Genomic DNA, 21,470 nt, shown 5'->3' on the forward strand with positions numbered 1-21,470 from the left:
AACGTTATTTGTTCAAATTATTAATACCTTTCTATAAAACTGATTATAATACTCGTGCATGCATCTGGATGTCAACGATTTAGCTTTGACTGCTTGAATCTGACAGCCACGGTCAAAATGCTTTCCACGCGATACTTCGATCTGAGCAACCATTGGTCGGCTGAAATGCACGCAAGAGCGTCTTGATACTTCAGCCAATAGACGACACAAGTAACTTTTTATTTTATTTTAAAGATTCCTGTATAATCAGTAAACAAGTAATTCAAAGACTTTGTCCAGTAATCTTTACATTCTTGGAGATGGACAATGCACAGAAAACGGACGGCAGAGATATGGTCCAGAAACAACGGAGAAAAAGAGAAGATGATTCTAGCGCGGCCAAGGTGGCCAAAACTGACACAAGCGGCGGGTAACACAATAACAACATTTTGATTACAGCGAGATCTGTTTGAAGTTGGATTTGGGTGTATTTCTAGACATAATGTCTATTGCTTTATTGCATGATTATGTTGTAAAATTGTTGTGTATATATAGCTACATTATACCGTCATTGCAAGCCAAGTTTTAGCCGAGCCCCTTTTCCGGTATTTCTAAGACACAAGTCATTCATATTTCTCTGAAGAAATCGTTTTTGAAATAATGTTTGAAATCAGGTAAGTGTCTGCGTATTGTCCTCGAACATTAGGCTATGTATTGTGTTACAAGACAATACGTAGTGTGTTCCGTGTCCTGCAAAATCCATGACATCCGTTTGACATCTTCCACCAGCTTGAAATCTTGTTTTGATAAAGCAATGGAATCTGTAACTGTCCATGAAATCATCAAGTATGGCGCTTCATCACTGCCAGGTGAGCTGTCTGTTTATTAAACTCTGCATGACACCTAACCACACTTGTACGCTACCTAAAGGTTGCTACGTTTATCATGACAAACAGGAGGGAGAAACATTGTCTTTCTGATGTTGTATTATTCTCAAGGAGGACATTTATTTACAAAAAGTACACAGAAATATCTACAGACACAGTCGTTAACAACATTAAACCCACCCTAATACCACATGGCAACGTTTTACACAACTCAACTGAGTGATCTAGTAGTGCATGATGTTGTTAAATGAGATGCAGAGTGAGGAAGTCCAAACAGAGGGCATGAACCAGTCATTGTCTGTTTGGTACAGCTAAACACTATGACCCTGACACTACTGAGCCAATCAGCTCCGGTCTTCAGACCCTGGATCAGCTGTTGTCGTGGAGACTGAGCGAGGCCAGCCCTTTTAACGTGGCAACAGTCCCCCTGGCCAAACGGGAGCCACCGCTGGCGAGCTGTCCACGCAGGACGCTGGTGTCACATGATATGATGGGCGGTTACCTTGACGACAGGTATGTTGTCACATGTGGGTTTGTACATAGGTGTGCCTTATGAGTGCATGCTGGGTATTATTTAGATACGTTTGTCGACTTGTTGCGGTTTTCCTGTGTGTGTGAGTGTGTGTGAAAGAGAGAAAGTGGAAAATGGAAAAATACGAAAGTAAATCATGAAAAAATTGTATAAATACTTACTTATACAACATACAGTTAGGTCCATAAATATTTGGACATTGACACAATTTTCATCATTTTGGCTCTGTATACCACCACAATGGATTTGAAATGAAACAATCAAGATGTGCTTTAAGTGCAGACTTTCAGCTTTAATTTCAGGGTATTTACATCCAAATCAGGTGAACGGTGTAGGAATTACAATACATTTTATATGTGCCCCCCCCTTTTTAAGGGACCAAAAGTAATTGGACAATTGGCTGCTCAGCTGTTCCATGGCCAGGTGTATGTTATTCCCTCATGGGAGTTCGTTATTTCATTGAAAAGGAGCAGATAAAAGGTCTAGAGTTCATTTCAAGTATGGTATTTGTGTTTGGAATATGTTGCTGTCAACTCTCAATATGAAGTCCAAAGAGCTGTCACCATCAGTGAAGCAAGCCATCGTTAGGCTGAAAAATCAAAACAAACCTATCAGAGAGATAGCAAAAACATTAGGTGTGGCCAAATCAACTGTTTGGTACATTCTTAAAAAGAAAGAACACACTGGTGAGCTCAGCAACACCAAAAGACCCGGAAGACCACGGAAAACAACTGTGGTGGATGACAGAAGAATTCTTTCCCTGGTGAAGAAAAACCCCTTCACAACAGTTGGCCAGATCAAGAACACTCTCCAGGAGGTAGGCGTATCTGTGTCAAAGTCAAAAATTAAGAGAAGACTTCACCAGAGTAAATACAGAGGGTTCACCACAAGATGTAAACCATTGGTGAGTCCCAAAAACAGGAAGACCAGATTAGAGTTTGCCAAAAAACATCTAAAAGACCCTGTACAGTTCTGGAACAACATCCTATGGACAGATGAGACCAAGATCAACTTGTACCTGAATGATGGGAAGAGAAGAGTATGGAGAAGGGAAAGAACTGCTCATGATCCAAAGCATGCCACCTCATCAGTGAAGCATGGTGGAGGTAGTGTTATGGCGTGGGCATATATGGCTGCCAATGGAACTGGTTCCCTTGTATTTATCGATGATGTGACTGCTGACAAAAGCAGTAGGATGAATTCTGAAGTGTTTCTGGCAATATTATCTGCTCAGATTCAGCCAAATGCTTCAGAACTCATAGGACGGCGCTTCACAGTGCAGATGGACAATGACCCTAAGCATACTGCGAAAGCAACCAAAGAGTTTTTTAAGGCAAAGAAGTGGAATGTTCTGCAATGGCCAAGTCAATCACCTGACCTAAATCCAATTGAGCATGCATTTCACTTGCTAAAGACAAAACTGAAGGGAAAATGCCCCAAGAACAAGCAGGAACTGAAGACAGTTGCAGTAGAGGCCTGGCAGAGCATCACCAGGGACGAAACCCAGCGTCTGGTGATGTCTATGGGTTCCAGACTTCAGGCTGTCATTGACTGCAAAGGATTTGCAACCAAGTATTAAAAGTGACAATTAGATTTATGATTATGTTAGTTTGTCCAATTATTTTTGTTCCCTTAAAAAGGGGGGGGCCACATATAAAATGTGTTGTAATTCCTACACCGTTAACCTGATTTGGATGTAAATACCCTGAAATTAAAGCTGAAAGTCTGTACTTAAAGCACATTTTGATTGTTTCATTTCAAATCCATTGTGGTGGTATACAGAGCCAAAATGATGAAAATTGTGTCAATGTCCAAATACTTATGGACCTAACTGTAAATATAGGTATGGGGGGTACTTGGATTCAGAAATCAGGAGAAGGGGGTACTGTCTTAGACAGCTCTAGTTCTAGTGTGTCTGAGACCAGACCCCAGGCCGATCACCTCCATGTTTACCCTGTCTCCTTCCTGTCTGAGGTTCGTTCAGGGGGCCTCCTCGGACGCTCCCTACGTCTTCTACCACTGGCAGTACATCGACATCTTCAACTACTTCAGCCACAACATGGTCACCATCCCCCCTGCCGTGTGGACCAACTCAGCCCACAGACACGGAGTGCTGGTGCTGGGTGAGGCTGAAACAGACCCTGTTCACTGACGATGTGCTGAGTGTACGTCAGTTAAGACGTGTGGATGTCACACAGTTACGAGCCTCAAGCACAAGACCCATGACTAGCTATCTGCTGATTCTGGCAACAGTCTCTCTGAACGTCTGCTGGGCCTTTTTCAGTCACCGAGCAGCTTATCGTAGAATCTGATTGGCTGGCTTTCCAGGCACCTTCATCACCGAGTGGACGGATGGGAAAAAGACCTGCGAGGACTTCCTGAAAGACGAGGAGTCTTACCGCGCCGTAGCTGATAGGCTGGTCCAGATCACATATTACTACGGCTTCGATGGTTGGCTCATAAACATCGAAAACACTCTTAATGTGAGCACTGGGATATTTTTTTTTTTGCATCATGATGTAAAACATTATATGGTGGAGGGTAACTATCTGAAAGATACAAAAATAAATTGTTTGTTCTGGCATTGATCTAAAATTCTGCATATTCTGACATTATATTGTTCACATTTTCTTCAGTTGAGGGTCACACTACCAAGCACACAAAGTCGTCCTAGCAAGCTAAGCGTACGTTGATTTATATCTCTCTGTCGCCCCCCGGTGGTAGGAGGTGGCAGTGAAGAACACCCCTCTGTTCCTGCGCTACCTGACGGACCAGGTCCACGAGCGGGTCCCTGGCAGCCTGGTGCTATGGTATGACAGCGTGCTGGTGGACGGCCAGCTCAAGTGGCAGAACGAACTCAACCAGTCCAACCGGTAGGTCGAAGGAACAAAGTCCTGTTAAGTCAGTTATTTAGAGGCTCTTGACACTTTCTAACAGAAAAATACTCTTCCCTGTCTCACTCCCTGTTTTTTCTCCTCTCTCTCTCTCTCTCTCTCTCTCTCCCTCTTCTCAGAATGTTTTTCGATGCGTGCGATGGCATCTTCACCAACTACAACTGGACCGAGCAGAGTCTGGTTGGGATGGGGGCCTACTCTGCGGCCCAAGGCAGGCTGGCGGACATCTACGTGGGCGTGGATGTGTTCGCCAGGGGGGAGGTGGTAGGGGGGAAGTTTGAGACCAACAAGGTACGGGTCGGGTGGCCAGCTGTGCGCTTGAGTGTTCATAAGGGTTCAGAGGGTGTGTGTGCGCTAAAACTGCAATGTTTCCAGAGCTCAAACCTCTCTCTCTCTTCAGGCCCTGGAGTTGATTCGTAAACACAATCTGTCCACGGCCATCTTTGCTCCTGGATGGGTGTACGAGACCCTCTCTAACAAGACGGAGTTCCGCAATAACCAAGACAAGTGAGCTCACCGTTGTTGTAGCATGCAGCTCCCCAAATCGACTTTCATTGTTTCTAACCTACCGCATAGGACTGCAACAGACTGTTCATTGAAATCAATTATTCTTATTAATGAATGATTCCCTTTTTTTTCTTCTTTACTGGGCATTCATGCTGTGGCATCACATCCTGTTTTCAGGTTCTGGGGTCTCCTGTCTGACTTCCTGTACATCCACCAACCGGCCTCTCCGCTTCCCTTCTTCTCGTCCTTCTGCCAGGGGTTTGGGATGAAACTTTACCGGAGGGGACAGGTACTGTGCATGAGGAAGGAAGGAGAAGCAACACACAAATACTGACGTTGCTTGAACGTGACAAAATGGCCGCCGATGTACACCAACAAGTGCCTGTTGTCCTGCTCTTCCCTGTGCAGCCAGAGGTGGAAGAGAGCTGGTTCAATCTGAACGGCCAGGAGCTGCAGCCCCTCTACTACAGGGAGGAGCTGGAGGGGGGGGGCTGGATGAGGACACGAGGCTGCCCCGAGGATGCCTGGAATGGGGGCTGCTCCCTGCTGGTGGAGGGCCTCCTCCCCTCCAGCCTCTCCAAAGTCTCTGCCAGGTAGGGAGGAGGCGATGTGTGTGTGTGTTTAAACAGTACAGGTACTTTATTGATGAATGCAAATTCTCTCCATTGTATCCTTTATTCTCCATACCATTTTATCCCTTCTCTTTACTGTTGTTGTGTCAAAATTGCGTTTTGCTGTGTGCCATACAATACTTCCTGTGTGAACTTTGTGGACACCGGTGTGACCAGCTTCTCTCTCCCCCCCCCCCATCAGGATCTTCTCCCTCCACGTGCCGCTGGCCTCCACCACGTTTGTTTCCCTCATCTACAAACCGTCTGCAGGGGTCACCGTGTCACTGGAGCTCAAGACCAGCGACGCGCCGCTCTGCACACAGGAGGGGGCCCAGGACATACTGAGTGAGTCGCGCACTCGATCTCCCGCTGGCTGGAGAGACTCTTAGTTCCAGCACGTACAAAACAGACAGCGTGTGTGTGTGCGTGTGTAGCCAGCAGCGTCCATCCAGAGGCTCTGCAGGAGGAGCACCAGTTGGTGAGGCAGTTCTCCCAGAGTTGTGGCCAGTGGAACCCAGAGGGCTGGACTGTGAGGTACTGTCCCTCCCTCACCTGCTAGCCTGCCTCACACATCCACAAGAGACCCTCCTGTGGTCTGCAGCAACATCGTCTTGTCAGACTTCTACCTCAGTCCCCTATCCCCTTCTCACCTGTACACAGCCTAATGTCACTCACCTATGTGTGAATTATCTTGATTTATTGTACTCGATCAATTTAGATTTGATCTGAAGCTCATCGTATATTTCCGGTATACGCCTTACTCCTCCTGTCCCCTGGGGGGCGCTGTCTGCAGGTGTTCCCAGCTGCAGCTGAAGGGCTGCGCTCTGAAGGACGTGTGTGTGAGTGTGCGCCGGGAAGGGGAGGCTCAGGACACGCCTTTTTCCTGCAGGATTGGGGAGATCATGGTGAGGCTCTCTCCACGTCCTCCGACACACACACACAGACACTTGTTCAAGTTTTTATCAAGGGGAAGGTGGCTCACTAGGTAAGGGCCCTGACCTAATGCAGGTGCCTGGGTTCGAATCCGGTTCGGGCCAGTTCCTGCATGTCTTCCCCTTTCTCTCTCTTCCGGCTTTCAAGGCTCTCTCATCTGTCCCGTTAATAAGTTGTGCCAACAAAAGGCCCAGAAAAAAGACAACGGAGTCAACTATTTTTTCAGATCAAGATGACTCATCTGTGTCTCCTTGTCCTCTCTCCTCTTCCCAGGTCCTAGATGCCAACAGCTTCTCTGTTCCTCCCGACCCTGTCAAAGACCTGGGCCTGCACGACCTAGTCTGGCTGGCCAGCACCAACCCTGACGACTCCCCCCGCCTCGTCCTCAACGCTACCCTGCGCTGGTGCTACCCGGCCCAGCTGGTGCGCCACTTCCGGATTCACTGGCGCCGACTGAGGGGGCCTGACCCCCGGATCCCCCCCGGCCGGCTGGCTCTGGTGGGCCGGGCTCACGCGCCCCTGTTCCGCCTGTCGGAGCTGGAGGTCCCCAGGCCCCCGGGTCTGCTGGAGCTGGTGGTGGAGCCGGTGACCAGGGAGGGCTTCCTGGTTCCAGAGACCCAGTGGGGCCGAATCAGTCTTAGCTACACAGCAGAGCAGGAGGCCGCGTCTCAATAGTCCAGAGTCGCTTCCTGCCCTGGTCCGCTGTGTTTGTCGTCAGTTTAAAGGTTGTGGTCCTGGTGGGTGCTTCAGTCAGGCAGATCGCTGTGTCTACTTGGGTGCTCTGATTTGCAGCTCAGTGCAACAGGAAGGAGTTGGGGCTTTGGATAGGGAAATACAATCAATGGATTGATTGAATGAGAGACATTTCCCCGTTCCTTGCCTTTATACAAGCCATGCAACACATCTTAAATATCGGTTTTAGTAATATGCATAAATGCACCAGAAATAGCGGGATAGTAAAGTGGAAAATTCCCAGTAAATTTCATCTTATTTAATTTTCAATAGCAAGTGGTTTTAAATTTCTTTCATGAACTGGAAAAGCAGGAACATAAACAAACATTAAACATGAATATAATTTTTTTTTTTAATAAATGTTCCTAATGGAAACTGCATGATAATGACTAGCCTTATCACACAGCAGAGTTTATACCCTTTACTTCAAGGATCAGAAAAAGTCTTGTGATTGTATTCCCATCAACTCTGGGACAAGTTGCAGCACTTCAAACACAAAAATGCATGAATGGATGTAATAATTAAAAAAAATGAAATATTCAGTGTTATTGTTTAACTATTTAGATGTGTCTTTTGGTTTTAGTATGAAACAGCCATTTATTTAAAAAAAAAAGTGTATTGTTTTTTAAGTTGACAAAAAACAATCACTTATGAGGAAAGTCCATGGGCATCCATCTTAAGAAACTACCTTCTGAGATTTGGTATTGATCAGTATAGTGAATACAGTCTGCTGTATAGAACAGAATGCTGTTGGTGGTGATTTGTCTTGATTGTCTAAAAACTGATGGAGAGCCATTCCAGCTGGCATCAGTGTGTGTGTGTGTGTGTGTGTGTGTGAGTGAGTGAGAGAGGATCAGTCCTGCTGGGTCACCATCTTCAGCATCTGTAAGGCCATGGGTCCCTGGTCTGATGGGATCTGTCATAAATAATACAAAAGGAGAACATCTGTCAAAAAATGCCACTCGACAATATATATATATATATATATAGATTTATATATCTTCTTGTAATAAAAACATAATTCAAACTGCCAACGGTCCTTAACCCTGAGAATACTGTCTGTTAAAAGTTGCGTCCAGGCCGGCCCCCTTTACCATGTGTCCTGCCTTCAGGATCCAGTAGAAGGAGAAGTTCTTGTAGGTCTTACAGAAGGCTCCAGTCACCCCCGGGGACTCAGGGTCATCCAAAGGCGTCCATTTCAGCTTGTTGAACCCTTGTAGACCCGCCCACTTCAGCCTCTTCACCCATTCCTCCTGACCTGCGCCAATCAACGCACACAACCAATCGGATTAGTCGGTGAGCGGTCATGTCAACTTGGTGCTTTCCTCGTATCAAATAATTTATTGATGTATTAGTCAATTAACTGAACTGAACATCTATGACTGAACATGTCTATGTCACAATCTATTTGAAGGAAGTATTTTTGATAACATGAACAACGAAATATTGTCTAACTGGACCAGCAGCTGTAAGGTGAATGAGAGTGCCTCTGGCAGACAGTCCCATACCCATTGTGTCCACAATAAGGTCCAGTTGACCGTTGTAGACGGTAACGTTCACCCCAGCGTCCAGGAGCTGGTCAACAATGTCCACCACGGGCCTCATGAAGTCTCCGGCCATGCTGCTGAACACATCCTCTGCCTGGCCTGGGAGGACGAAGACAGAGACAGAGGAGGAAATAATCGGACAAATTAGAAAACGCCTCTGGCACACCACGAAGTGAACCAGAGATGTTCTTATAACGTGTTTGTGTTTCATTCTTTCTTCAACTATGATGGTAGAACCTAAACATGATCCACTTCTTTGCGGAGCAGTACGGTACCTCCCCAGGTGACGTTCTGAGGGACGATCCCCAGCTTCTTCCGGATTGGTCCATTCATCAGCTGATCAAGTGATTGGCGGTGGAGGGGGCGAATATGGCGGCGCATCAGCATGGCTGAAGGAATAAACACAAGTAAAATGAATATAAAAGAATGTTATGTTATGAAGATAAACAGAAAATATGGGGAATTTCCCTGCTTGGAGAAGATGTGGGATACAAGATTCACACCAATAGACTCCAACGACAACATTTGGGAAACTCACTGATGAATCCTTCTCCTGCAACAGAGGTCATTTTCTCATCAGGGTCCTGGGTGAGGATGTTGTAGAAGTTGACTCCATTTGTGTTCTGAAATCAGCGGAGACAATACAAGGACAGAAATTACACTTTGAATCTTTATGATGGCTGAAACGACAGATCCCGGCATGCATAATCACAACCTACATTACCAGTCAAAAGTTTTCCCACATTTTCCCATTTTGACTGGTGCTGTACACCTATATGCATGGTATGCCTCACTATACAAGATGGGTGGACTTGACTTGTATCGAACTAGACTCTCTCTGGACTAGTCAAAATGGCGTACGGTTGTGTTAGTGTGACTGACCTGCTCCACCACCGTCTCTGTGACCGACCACAGCTCTGTGGCCTTCTGGTAGCGGCCCTGCTCCACCGCCTGCTTCACCGCCTCCGCCGCACCCGTCACCTCTTTCAGGCCGAAGTCATCCAGCAGGGACTGGGCAGGGGACACATTACAGAGTCAGTCATGTAAAGCACTTTGAGCTGCAGTTCTTGTATGCAATGTGCTATATCAATAAAGTCTTATAAGTAGGGACACAACTACATTACCCAGAATGCACTGCCTATTCTAGCTACATCACTTCATTGTTTACCGTCCCCAGGCTGTAGTCATTTAGCAGAGATTGGAGTTGGATGTGTTGCTAGTTCTACTAAGCTATGCTAAAAAGGTCAGTTCTGTGGGTAACACTACAGTGTCAGCTTGACCAGATTAACCAGCCACTTGGCAGAAGAACTATAGTAAACAGGAGTATTTCACATCACATGATAGTCTTTAAAATAAACATGTAGCACTAGCAATCTTACTAGTGTGTGTCTGTGTGTGTGTGTGTGTGTGTGTGTGTGTGTGTGTGTGTGTGTGTGTGTGTGTGTGTGTGTGTGTGTGTGTGTGTGTGTGTGTGTGTGAGCTGTACTCACCGTGGTGTAGAGATAAGGCCCCCAGGTCATCACAGAATCTGCAAATAAGAGAAGTTGCATCACTATGCCATCACATCACATGACAGCTTGAGTAGCCCAGTGAGGACTACTGTGGTAGGAACACATTAGCCAGACTGACTTTGGCCGGGGTGCTATAACTGTCTGTCCATGCAGAAAAACGGCTGTGCCAGGCTGAAGTTTTGAACGTGGACATAAACGGCACTGTTAAGTTTCTATGGTCATATGATACTCAGTAGTAGTAGGCAATTAGAGTATGATGATCCAGGTTTGGGCGATTCTTCTAAGTAATGTGCATTCTCTTCTTCTGTCACTGTCTCTCTGTCTGTGGTTCGAAAGGGATATAGTCAGATGTTCCACGAAGGCATTACTAGATGTTCTAGGTAGGGGTTGTTTCTATACTGACCCAGCGGAGATATCCAGGAGTCCCCAAGGGCAACGCCGGCAAAATTACATTTCAAGGTCCCTTTTTGGATGGCCTGAAAATACAAATGTGACACACATATCACACACACAGCTGATTGGTGTGGGTGTATATTTCGGGTGTATATTTCAGGAAGTCAGAACTCATTTCGGCACCATAACATCAAAGTTTCCCTCCGTGTAAAGCTCAGTCTGTCACATGACAGTGAATATCTAGTCTTGACACTCAGACAAAACATGTCCAAACATGTGACTCACACCTGTAAAATCTCCAGGACTTTACTGCCAGTTGGCAACATCGACAAACAGCTCGGCATTACCTTGGTGATTTCCAACGAGATGGCAGCAGCCATTTTCCCTCCGTAGGACTCAGAGAAGATGTAGAAGGGAATTGCCTGCAGAAGAGAATCACGTCAGACTAAGAAGGATTGACACAACACCAGTCGGGGTACAGCATCCATATTTACTATTAACATTTAGTCATTTAGCAGACGCTCTTATCCAGAGCGACTTACATTAAGTACAGGGACATTCCCCCCGAGGCAAGTAGGGTGAAGTTCCTTGCCCAAGGACAAGTCTTTTTTTTTTTTTCACGGCCGGGAATCGAACCAGCGACCTTCTGATTACTAGCCCGATTCTCTAACCGCTCAGCCACGTGACTATTTATGTCAATCCATGTTCCTGGAGACTTACCACCCCACCTATGGATGGTGGTTCTCTAAGAATAGTCAGGCCCTGCTCTACCAAAGACCAGATATCCATAGTGGCTTGTGCTGCTGTATCCATTATCAATCTGGCCAAAAATACAGTTTACAATGTACTGCTCCTAACCTACCTGGAAGTCTTTGTTCTTGGCAAAGAATTGCTTGAGCAGGACCAGCATGTCTGAGGCGACCGTGGCCACGTCGGTGGCGTACGAGTCAGGCTGGTCAGTGTAGCTGAAGCCGGTCCCTACCGGGTTATCCACAAACAGCACACTGGAGGTTTGGACCTGTAGGACAACACAGTGTTCTAACGACCAGGAAGTGATGTCAAAAATGTACATGTTTACTGTGATGACAGCTATGTCCAGATGGTTGAGCATTACCCAGCTGGTTTTCCTGGGCTGCAGGTCCCTGTCAAGGGGTCCAATCTCCTCAAAGTTTCCAAAGCCACTGCCAGAACCTCCTGGACCGCCCTGGGGACGAGACAGGGGAAACCCAAACCAACGTTTGCAATAAATGAATACCAAATCATCTATCTATTCAGAGAAGCGAGGTAACATGCTGGGCTTCGTTCTGTGACCCACCTGCAGCCACATCACAAGAGGGAGTTCAGTGTAACTTGCGGAAGGGCTGTCAGCGTAGTACAGCCACCAGAACATGTGGGCTCCCTCGCGGACATCCACATAGCCCCAAGTCTCTTTGGCTTGTACGGGATTCGACAGCCCTGTGTGAAAGATCACGTGATCATCTTTAATCAGTACAGTTTGCTATTCGGGTAGACGTCCGTCAGGTATACTGGATGTTCTTACTTTCACTATCGGTCATGTTCCCCCCAAAAATATGCGAAAACTAATGAGAAGAACTGGGACCCTTTTCATTAGATCATAGCTACAGTACAACCCTAACAACAAGTTACCCTCAGAAGTTAACCTCTAATTTCTAGCTATGTAAATTATCCTCAAATGTCCCTAAACATCGTATTTAATGGCTACATCAAATTACTTCTTACCAGCATCAATGACCAAGATGATCGCCACAACAATGCCCCACAAGCTTGCTTTTGACGACCCCATTGTCTCAGCCAAGATGACAACAACGTCGATTGCTACCGGGCGTGAAACTGGTGGTACTGAGGAATGGGAACTCTAGTCATATGATCAAACGAACAGCTGACCGAAACAGTAGGTGCACACGTTTTATATCTCAGTGTACTCCGAATAGGCGGAGATTTAACTTTTGAATTTCATCAGTGTAAAAAAGCAAAATACCGCCCTCCCAGGCAGCAATGTATAGATCCACATGAGACTGTCTGGATGTATTTCAAAATAAAAGTTCCCCATGTGGTACAGGGGGGTCACAAGAGCGAGGTATAGATATTTTAAGAGTGGTTTGAGAGAGTTGTTATTGTCTAATGTAGATCTCGTATTTATGTAAATTCTGAAATTATGTAGGTTTAGGCTTAGTATGCCCTAGTAAATATGTGATTTAATTCCACTCCGAGCCGACAGGGGACAGTAAGCTTGAACACCCTACATGAGACTGGCAAAGTTTTGTTAGCGCGAGCTCCTCAAACTCAACACCGGGTCGCACGTTTCGTGCAGTGTGAGGCAGCAATGGCATCCTCAAGTGTTAATTCAATACGAGTTCGACTGTATTTTGATTATCCGCCACCTGCTGTACCCGACTGTCGTATGTGTTGGGTGCTTGTAGACCTAAATAAATGCCGGGTGGTTGCGGATCTTGCCAGCATAATACGAGAGAAGTTTGACTTCAGCCGTAAAAACGTCTTGAACTTGTACATTGAGGACTGTTACCTGCCACATACAGAGAGCATTTACGTGGTCCGCGATAACGACAGCATCAGGTACGTTCAGGTTTCCATATTGAGATCTAGCTTGATCCATGTCCTGCGAAACGTAATAAAGATGGTGGGTAGCTTGTCCAACAATAACTATATATTGGAACGAAGACCAAGGCCTACCTAAAATAATGCGTATATCTTCATGACATGATCTGCTAACTCATCTCATATCGTTTCCCACAGTATTGTATGAACCTTTCTGTCCTGTGTTTGGTGACAGGGTGAGAGTGGACAGGCTGACTCCGGTGAGTGGTCTGGAAGCCAGCTGTCCCTCCGCTGTTGGTGGAAACGCCAAGAAGAGAGGGAGAGAAGCAGAAGAGGAAGAACCGTCCGAGAATGGAGTGAGTGTGCCGTGGAAGACAAAGAAGAAAAAGAAGAAACACGACAAGAGCCAAGAGAGGGAGTCCACCCAGACTGCAGACAATGACAGGAGTAAAGAAAAGAAGAAAAAGAAGAAAGAAAAGAAGGGAAAAGAGGGAGGGGAGAATCTGGTCTCTACCCCCACCAAAGCTCCCTCAACCACCGTTTCCCAGCCTGGCAAAAGTACCAAGAAGGCCCAAGCAGCTCCCACACCAGCTCCCGTCAACAGAAAAGTGTCCACAACCAGACAAAATGTCTCCACAGATTCAAGCGACAGTAGCACGGAGGAGGAAGAGGCTCCCAAAAAGACACCCATGCAAAAACCGCCCTCCAAAACACCCTCCACTTTAACCCCTACTGCCACGAAAGACATTCCAAAAGCGAAAACACCTGCTACCAAACCCCCTCCGCCTCCCCCATCATCTTCATCCGAGACAGATTCCTCCTCGGATGAAGCAGCCTCCAGCAAGGCACCAGCCAAACCCCCACCTAAAAAAACTCCTTTACCCAAACCCACTTCCTCCCCTGCTAACACCATACCCTCAAGCCCTATAGCGGGCACCAAGAACAAACTCACTCCTCCAGGGCCGCAGTCGCTTGGTCCACCTCCTCAAACGATAAACTCTTCCCATTTAGCCAACGGGTCCACTCAGCAGTCCAAGAAGGTTCCAGAAAAGCCTGGTTGTTCTGACTCGGACAGCAGCAGTGAGGATGAGATCAGACTGGTTATCAAACGTCCAACCCAGGGTGGGATGGGTCTGGCTGTCGCACCTGCCGTGGGTGACCCCTCCTCAGCCTCCAGGGGTAGGGGTAGGGGGAGCCCGAGTGGTGGGGAGAGGGGACGGTGGAACCCTAGGGGTGGGGGTAGACCGGGCAGGGGTGCCCTGGGACAGGGTAGAGGTGGTGGAGAGCAAAATGGAGGGCGAGGCTTCTCTTTTAACTACGAGGATTCACAGCAGCAACAGAAGCCATCTTATCACAGTGATTTACTGACAAACAGATCTGTGGTTTCCCAGGTATGCCATTTTTCCTGACTGAGATTCTTCCTATTATATGAATAGTGTAATGTGAAGAAACGTCCATCAGGATGACATATTATTGCTAATGAGGTCTGGTCATTAGGGAAAATGATTTGACTTTGCTCTAACTTGTTTAAATGAACATATCTATCCATGTTGACGTACATTTTTTGGTTTTTGCTCGTAGAACCCTGTCGCTAGCGACCCCAAGCGGGACTACAGTACCTTGCCTCTCCTAGCTGCTCCTCCCCCGGTGGGACAGAAGATCGCCTTCAAGGTACGACAGCCAGGGGGCGCTAGACCAACAGTCACCGCACACTCACACACCTCATTAGGTGCATGCTCCAGTTCCCCTGCGTGTCCACTACAGCGAGGCGGGCGGCGCCTCGGCTTCCAATTCATTTTCAATGAAACCGCTCCCACAATGCCCTAAGCGAGAGTCAACGCCCGGTTTTATTGAAAATGAATTGGACGCCGAGGTGCCAACCACTCCGCTGTAGTGGACACGCAGCCTTAGAGCAGTGGTTCTCAACCCTGGTCCTCAGGGACCTCTGTCCTGCATGTTTTAGATGTTTCACACACCTGATTCAAATGATTGAGTCGTTATCTAGCTCAGCAGAAGCCTGATAACAACCATTCATTTGAATCAGGTGTGTTGGAGCAGGGAAACATCTAAAACATGCAGGGCAGGAGGTCCCTAAGAACCAGGGTTGGGAACCACTGAGTTAGAGGACCTATAGGGTGCTCAGGTGGTCGGGCCTGAGCCGGTCTCTCCTGCACACAGCAGTAGCATTAGCTAGCTAGGCCGAGAAGCCAAGTTTGATAGTTAGCCTTTGTAAAGGGAGCTTTCTCAAGTCTCTGACAAGCCTACCTGAATGGGTGCCCCCTAGCCACGGCTGTAACACAACAAACAGGCCACATAGAACAAACTATGACAACTAAGGCTTCCGTCTAACCAAGGACACTTTTATCTGACTAATTGACGCCGTCTTAGCATTTGGGAAGGAGAGGTGTGTGTGTGTCTGCTTTCGTCTCATTATCAGCCTGTCCTGTGTCTTCACAGCTGCTGGAGCTCACAGAGAACTACACACCAGAGGTGTCAGAGTATAAAGTAAGTAAAAATAGCTTGACGCAACAACGACGACTCCCACTCTGAGGAGAGGAGGAGACTTTTTTAAATGGCCCTGATAACCTTCCGTATTGAGATGCACAAGGCCTTGTGTGATTGTGTTGTGCACATTGATAATATTGCATCACTATTCATTAGAGGGAGAATGTTCTTGACTTGTCTAGTTTTGCGCAGTGCACTTTACATATTACACTTTACTCTTTTCTCTCTCTCTTTTTTCTCCTCAGGAAGGGAAGCTCATCAATTTTGACCCAACCAACAAACAGATTGAGCTGCAGCTGCTCTCAGCATCTCAAGGTAAAACCAAGTGTTTAAGCATTAATACTATTGTTTAATGTGAGCTAGCCACCATGACCCTTTGGAGTGGATGGTACAGCACCAAAGCCCTTCCCTCAGACCCTTCCAGCAACACGTGTGCCCCAGCAGACATATAGCTTTTGAACAGGCTCTCTTATCTTCTCCAGTGTGGAAATATTGTAGTTTACTACATTTAAACATGTATATGGGGGGGGGGGTATGTTTGTATTTTACGTATTTTTCTCAACACGGCTGCCCCCTAGTGACCTTGGCGTTAAGGCACACATTCTACCCTAACAAAGGCAGCACTGTACCCGTCTGTCCCTCAGCATTCGTGCAGCCGGGGAAGTTTGATCTGGTGTACGAGAACGCAGATGGCTCCGAGAGCGTGGAGTACGCCGTCGCCCGTGGATCCCGGGTAAGGCCTTTCAACCACAACCGTCACTCGTCCCACAATCATGTCGCACTCAAAGCATGCATTTACGTGTGTGTGTGTGTGTATACAGAACAATCGAATGCGTTGGTAAAGTTCTGAGCCGCCAGGAAATTGGTGCAGCCGTATGTTGGGTTATTGGGGTTTGCTTCACGATGTCACCAATATGTTTAGGATTTTTTTTCGTCTTTTCTATGATGGCAAAAGGCCCAAATGGGCTTCATAAATGTTGTTTTGCTTGCCGTAAAGTCGGATAATGTCACTAAGCACAACACTTGCAGTGGCAAGCCTGCAGCAACACTGTTTAGAAAAGCGAAACCCCCCTTCTTTTGTCCTTTGCTGCGTTTAAAAACCCCTTTCCACCCCTCTCTCTGAGCGAGGCCATTCAGCCAGTGATCCTCCTTTTGACTGGAGGTGAACGACAGAGAGGCGGAATACTTGGTTAGCAAAAAACAGCTGCATGCGCGGAATGCAGGTGTTGCGATTCTGTTACCATGGGGATGGACCGGTGACATCACTACCATTGAATCCGTGTGCTGTTGTTTTGATGGTCTCTCCTGCAGGTGACAGAACGTTGGGAATCGCTGATAGAGCCCAGGCTGATCATTTAGAAGCCCTGCTGGCTTTTGTATGTGGCCACCCTGGACCGGTTAGTACTGCTGGACTGAAGCTAGCTGGAGGATATGTCAATGTCAGCACTCTATGTCAATATGTGGTGTATCTTGTACCTTATATCTCTTTTAAATGAATCAACTGATTCAGACTTGAGCCCTTCACAAAGTGACAAATACCCGAAATCAGGCTTAAGATAAGTTTTCTTCCCACTCTCTAAAATTCATGTTTATCCCCTTTCCTGTATTTAAAAACATTTGAACAGTATGGGTTAGTTTTCCCAGTTTACCCCAAATTCTGTGTTTTTAGATTGATGGGTGTCAGAGGGCACTATTTAGAATCTGACCTGGGTTCAACTGAATGCAAGTCACGATTAATGGTGGCTTTGATCATTTAACGCTTATTTTCTTTTTCTTTTAAAGTGGGTTCTGCGAAACGTCCTTTCCCTTTAATGCCTTTGTATGTTGATAACATTTGTAATTGGAATTCCTAAATAAATACTGTTTTTGTAATTGCTTGACCGTGTCTTCTTTGAATCAACCAGTGGATCAACTGGAAATGTAAGAAAGGCCAAGTGCAGTCACTGATTAAAAAAAATGATTTATACAGGCTGCCTTGACAATTAATTGGCTAAAGACGCCTACAAGCGATTTACGTAATACATTTAATCCTCCATCGTAAATCGCACACTCGTCTTCGATACCCCTCTCGTCAATCGTGGTCCTTCCCTAGTTCCCATTCGACCAGCGATGCTGCTGATGTCACAACACCAGCGGAGCCAGGCAGCAGCGGAGAACGGGAATGATGGCGACTACCAAACGAATTCCCACGGAGTCCGTTTAACGTCTGTCACTGACAAACCGAACTCGACAATGGAAGGAAATGTTTTCCCCGATCAAGAACAGCTTCTGCAATTTCTGAAAAAGCTGAAAGAGGTGTTCGACGTATGCGACGAGGACGCAGATGGTTACATTCGGGTTGAACACTTCGTGGACCTCGGTCTTCAGTTCGGGCAAGGAGATGAGGTGGGTCTCAGCAATCAAACGGGGTTTATGGACGAGGATTGTTGAACATGAAAAATAGAACATTCGGGTTTCTTGGTCAAAATGAAAAGGGAAATTGAGTTGGAAACTACTAGATATTTTGCGTTGGCACTGAAATATCAATAGCCTATTACTAATAATAATATTGATTAGTCGACAGGTCTAAGGATGCTGTAAACTGTTTTCAACAGTAGGCCTAAATTGACATTATTTTTCCTGGCATTCTGTTAATTGGCTATTCCATATTAGGCCCTACATTTGTAGATGAACTAATTCACAATGACGTCAATAATCAATGGACACAATTCCTGACAACATTTTGTGTAGGCCTAGAGTGATACTGTGATAATTGTTTGGCAAATACAGTTTTGCAGTAGCCTACGTTATAGGCCAGAGTAGGCTACGTTATACGTTTCGCTTCATTCCTTTCCAATTAATTATACAGTCAAGTAGGCCTCCTTTTAAAGAGAGTCGGATTAAATTGACGTACTTTAGGCTTACTGGAAAACGGAATAAAATATGTCTGTAATGGTTCGCCTATCAATCGAAGCTTGGCCGATAGTCTACTATTCATCCTCAGGTTTGACACCTGAGGTTTTTTACCAGCTGTCAGTCTGGAATGTCACGGTTGCCTGCATCTCTGATGGATGGTTTGTTAATCTGTCCCCTGAGAGGCATATGTTTCATTTGTGGGCTGCATCTCTATCTGTGCTTAGATCTCCACACTAATCTGGATATTCCAACTGAATTGCTAAATGTATTTAGTTGCTATCAACTTTTTGCCATTCCAGATGTGGATGACAGATGGGAAGAATATTTAATTTTTAAATTGTTGTTTTCATATTTCTATAATAAATAAATAGAATCTCTGAGAAGGTTTGACATTTTCTCACCGCTGCTTAGCCTGCTAATGTAATTTAGTCGTCAGTGTCCTTCATAAACTGCCACCTTGGCCACGTAATTCTCTATCTCCTCTGTAATTAATGGCGGGGATATGCACTGAATTCATGAACATGTTATTGTCATTAAAACGCAGGACTGTGCAAAACATCGCCTTTTTTGGCAGAGAAAAGAACACTGATGAACTATTGCTGCTTTGGCCTGGAGACGTTTTTTGCCTGTGTTCTTGGCATCTCTAGCATTTAACCTACAAATCATACGCCCTCCTACTAGACACTTTAAAACCCCTTTGTAGCCTAGGCCTAAAGCATTTTAACCATTTCAAAAGCAACACAAAGCCTACCTGCCTTATTTGAAGGCTGGCATAATGGGTGATATTCAATCAATGGTAGCCTATGGACATTTGACTAAATTGTAAAAACCACCACGAAATTAAGTCATGGATCTGTCCAAGGCATAGGCCTATTCATTTTTAAGAGTTGCCCTACATGTTGTTTGGTGGATGTTACCATACATTTTTATCAGAGCATGACAAACCTCCTGTTGTCTTCTTCTGCAGTTAGGCTATAGGCTACTTTCCCCCAGTCGCTCTCTTTAAGCCATTAGGGCTTTTCAAACTGGGACACCCTCTGTTTGTCAGGCGACCTTATATATAACCGCTCGCTCATCAGGGGCCGACATTGTTTGTTTATAATTTGCCCGCTCTTCCGTCGCGTCTTGCCAAGGTCGTGAATTTTGCAGGTCGTTAAGCTTCGTATGAGAGCTCTGCTATGGCGGACAAACGCTAAAAATAACAGCCTTGTGAAGCTTCTCTCTTCTCCCAGCTCTCCCCCCTTTCCACCGCTTCTACTGCAACCTTCTCTTCCGGCTCCGTCACCATGGCAATGGCAGCTTCAGTAGAGTGGTAGTTAGCAGGTAGAGGTCCTTTCTCCCAGGTTAGAGAAAGTAGGTTCAGATCATCATGTTCCAATACAGAGACTTGATTATCTTCAATAGCACCCTAGCCCTACAGTAACGCTTAATTATCCTTAATTAACACCCTCTTTTAAGCATTATGTTCAATAGTGTTCAATTGGGAAAGGGTGCCATTAGAGATGTAGCCTTTATTTAAAGATGTGTTCATGTTGACTTTAGATTACTGAATTAGCAAATGAGGCGGAGGCTCCCTTTTTTGAACGTTTTGTTGGATTTTTAGTTCTCAAAAGCGGAAAGGGCGGCATTGAAGACGTAGCCTAGCCTTTACAGAAAAGAAAGACGTGGTTAATTGAGTTTCCTAAATAAAATAAATAAATAACGTTCCTGTTAGGCCTGGCCATGACTAATGCCAACGAATGGTTTTATAAGCACACTCGCCCAAGAAAAATTCAATACACCCACCTGATACTTGTGACAGAGTCAGTGACACTGTAGGTAGCCTATTTGAAATGGTACTGTTTGACCTAGTGCTAATGGGTGGACGGACAGAAGGAAGAAGGGGAAAAGAGAGATTCCTCCTCAGTCCTCTTCCCAACTTTCTTTGGTTGTTGCTGTTAGACCTCCGTGTCTGGCATTTCATTTGACCTGGATTTGCTCAGCCGTGCATAGTTCAACCCGCCGATGACACTCACATGTGAGTCATGTTTAGGATGCATTAGGGAGGTTTCCCCCACTTTGTGAGAAGGCCACTTCCTGTAACATGTGAGGGCTACTTCCTCTGTATAGCATCAGTTCTCTCTATAACGTAACCGATGTTGGCATAGGGAACACGGAAGGAACCACAAAGAACCAGACTGTGATGACTCGATGTTCTTCCGAGTACTGTTTCTGCATTCAGAATCAAGTTGATAGAAATCCTTGAGCCAAATGAAGCTGTCGGTAAGCTGAATGAAACATCGAAGTGCCTTAACAATCCACACACAGCTAAAAGGTTTGAGAATTGTGTCAGCATAATGTCAGTTCTCTGATGGAGCCTTCCACCATTTTGCCCCCAAAATAAATGTTTGAGATTGCTCCTTGAAAGAACCTAATTTGAAGATGGTTGTACACAGCATATCTGCCAGTCTCTGCCAATATTCAATGACATCATCTTTCATCATGCCATTCTATCTGCTATGTAACGTAAACACACACTCACTTTATCACCCATGATGGCCTGTAGTTATTCAATTGAAAAACGACCTCGATTCCAGGCACTTTATCCTGTCATTAGATCTGAGTGGCCTGGTTGGACTGATGCTATAATAGATGGTGAAACACAAACAAACTCACGCACGCACGCACACACAGTTCATTACTTGCGCCCTTTGCATCCCCACATGATTTTCTTGATTCGATTTCCTTGTGATTTTAATGCCGGACGAAGCATGCCAAGCATGATTACCTTTGAGCAAGTTTGGCTTTACTCCGTCTCGCATCCCAAATTTAAGTTGGTCTGGAAGCTTAAGACAGTCATTAACAGTCTAATTACCCTGGACGTTGGTTTACTGCAGTTTTGCTGGCGTCAAAAGCCTCCCTTCGTTGCTGACAGGGGTGTATTTGTACGCCTTTGATGTTTAATTCATGAAGGAGAGCTGTATTAAG

General features: G+C 45.8%; 3 protein-coding genes across 3 annotated transcripts; 2 read left to right on the forward strand and 1 right to left on the reverse strand.

Moving 5' to 3' along the window:
• Positions 1 to 118: 118 nt before the first annotated feature.
• engase (endo-beta-N-acetylglucosaminidase) lies at positions 119 to 7,636 on the forward strand. Its single transcript, XM_062454265.1, has 14 exons — positions 119 to 409; positions 769 to 848; positions 1,178 to 1,379; positions 3,373 to 3,521; positions 3,727 to 3,881; positions 4,123 to 4,271; positions 4,412 to 4,583; positions 4,693 to 4,799; positions 4,977 to 5,088; positions 5,208 to 5,392; positions 5,613 to 5,755; positions 5,845 to 5,944; positions 6,204 to 6,315; positions 6,617 to 7,636. Exons 1-14 carry the CDS (start codon positions 300 to 302, stop codon positions 7,016 to 7,018), a joined length of 2,178 nt encoding a protein of 725 aa, XP_062310249.1. The 5' UTR covers positions 119 to 299; the 3' UTR covers positions 7,019 to 7,636.
• scpep1 (serine carboxypeptidase 1) lies at positions 7,409 to 12,424 on the reverse strand. Its single transcript, XM_062454278.1, has 13 exons — positions 12,267 to 12,424; positions 11,842 to 11,981; positions 11,641 to 11,730; positions 11,389 to 11,544; positions 10,874 to 10,948; positions 10,537 to 10,609; positions 10,113 to 10,150; positions 9,505 to 9,633; positions 9,161 to 9,245; positions 8,898 to 9,011; positions 8,584 to 8,721; positions 8,170 to 8,333; positions 7,409 to 7,991 (listed from the first exon to the last, which is right to left on the reverse strand). The coding sequence occupies exons 1-13, from the start codon at positions 12,328 to 12,330 to the stop codon at positions 7,929 to 7,931; spliced, it is 1,329 nt and encodes a 442-aa protein (XP_062310262.1). The 5' UTR covers positions 12,331 to 12,424; the 3' UTR covers positions 7,409 to 7,928.
• Positions 12,425 to 12,804: 380 nt separating this feature from the next.
• On the forward strand, positions 12,805 to 17,481 carry coil (coilin p80). The gene is made up of 7 exons (XM_062454289.1): positions 12,805 to 13,121; positions 13,339 to 14,494; positions 14,685 to 14,774; positions 15,561 to 15,608; positions 15,854 to 15,923; positions 16,253 to 16,341; positions 16,920 to 17,481. Exons 1-7 carry the CDS (start codon positions 12,871 to 12,873, stop codon positions 16,965 to 16,967), a joined length of 1,752 nt encoding a protein of 583 aa, XP_062310273.1. The 5' UTR covers positions 12,805 to 12,870; the 3' UTR covers positions 16,968 to 17,481.
• The last annotated feature ends 3,989 nt before the right edge of the window (positions 17,482 to 21,470 follow it).

Source organism: Osmerus eperlanus, chromosome 2, assembly GCF_963692335.1.
Source record: "Osmerus eperlanus chromosome 2, fOsmEpe2.1, whole genome shotgun sequence".
In the NCBI taxonomy this organism is placed as follows: Eukaryota; Metazoa; Chordata; class Actinopteri; order Osmeriformes; family Osmeridae; genus Osmerus; species Osmerus eperlanus.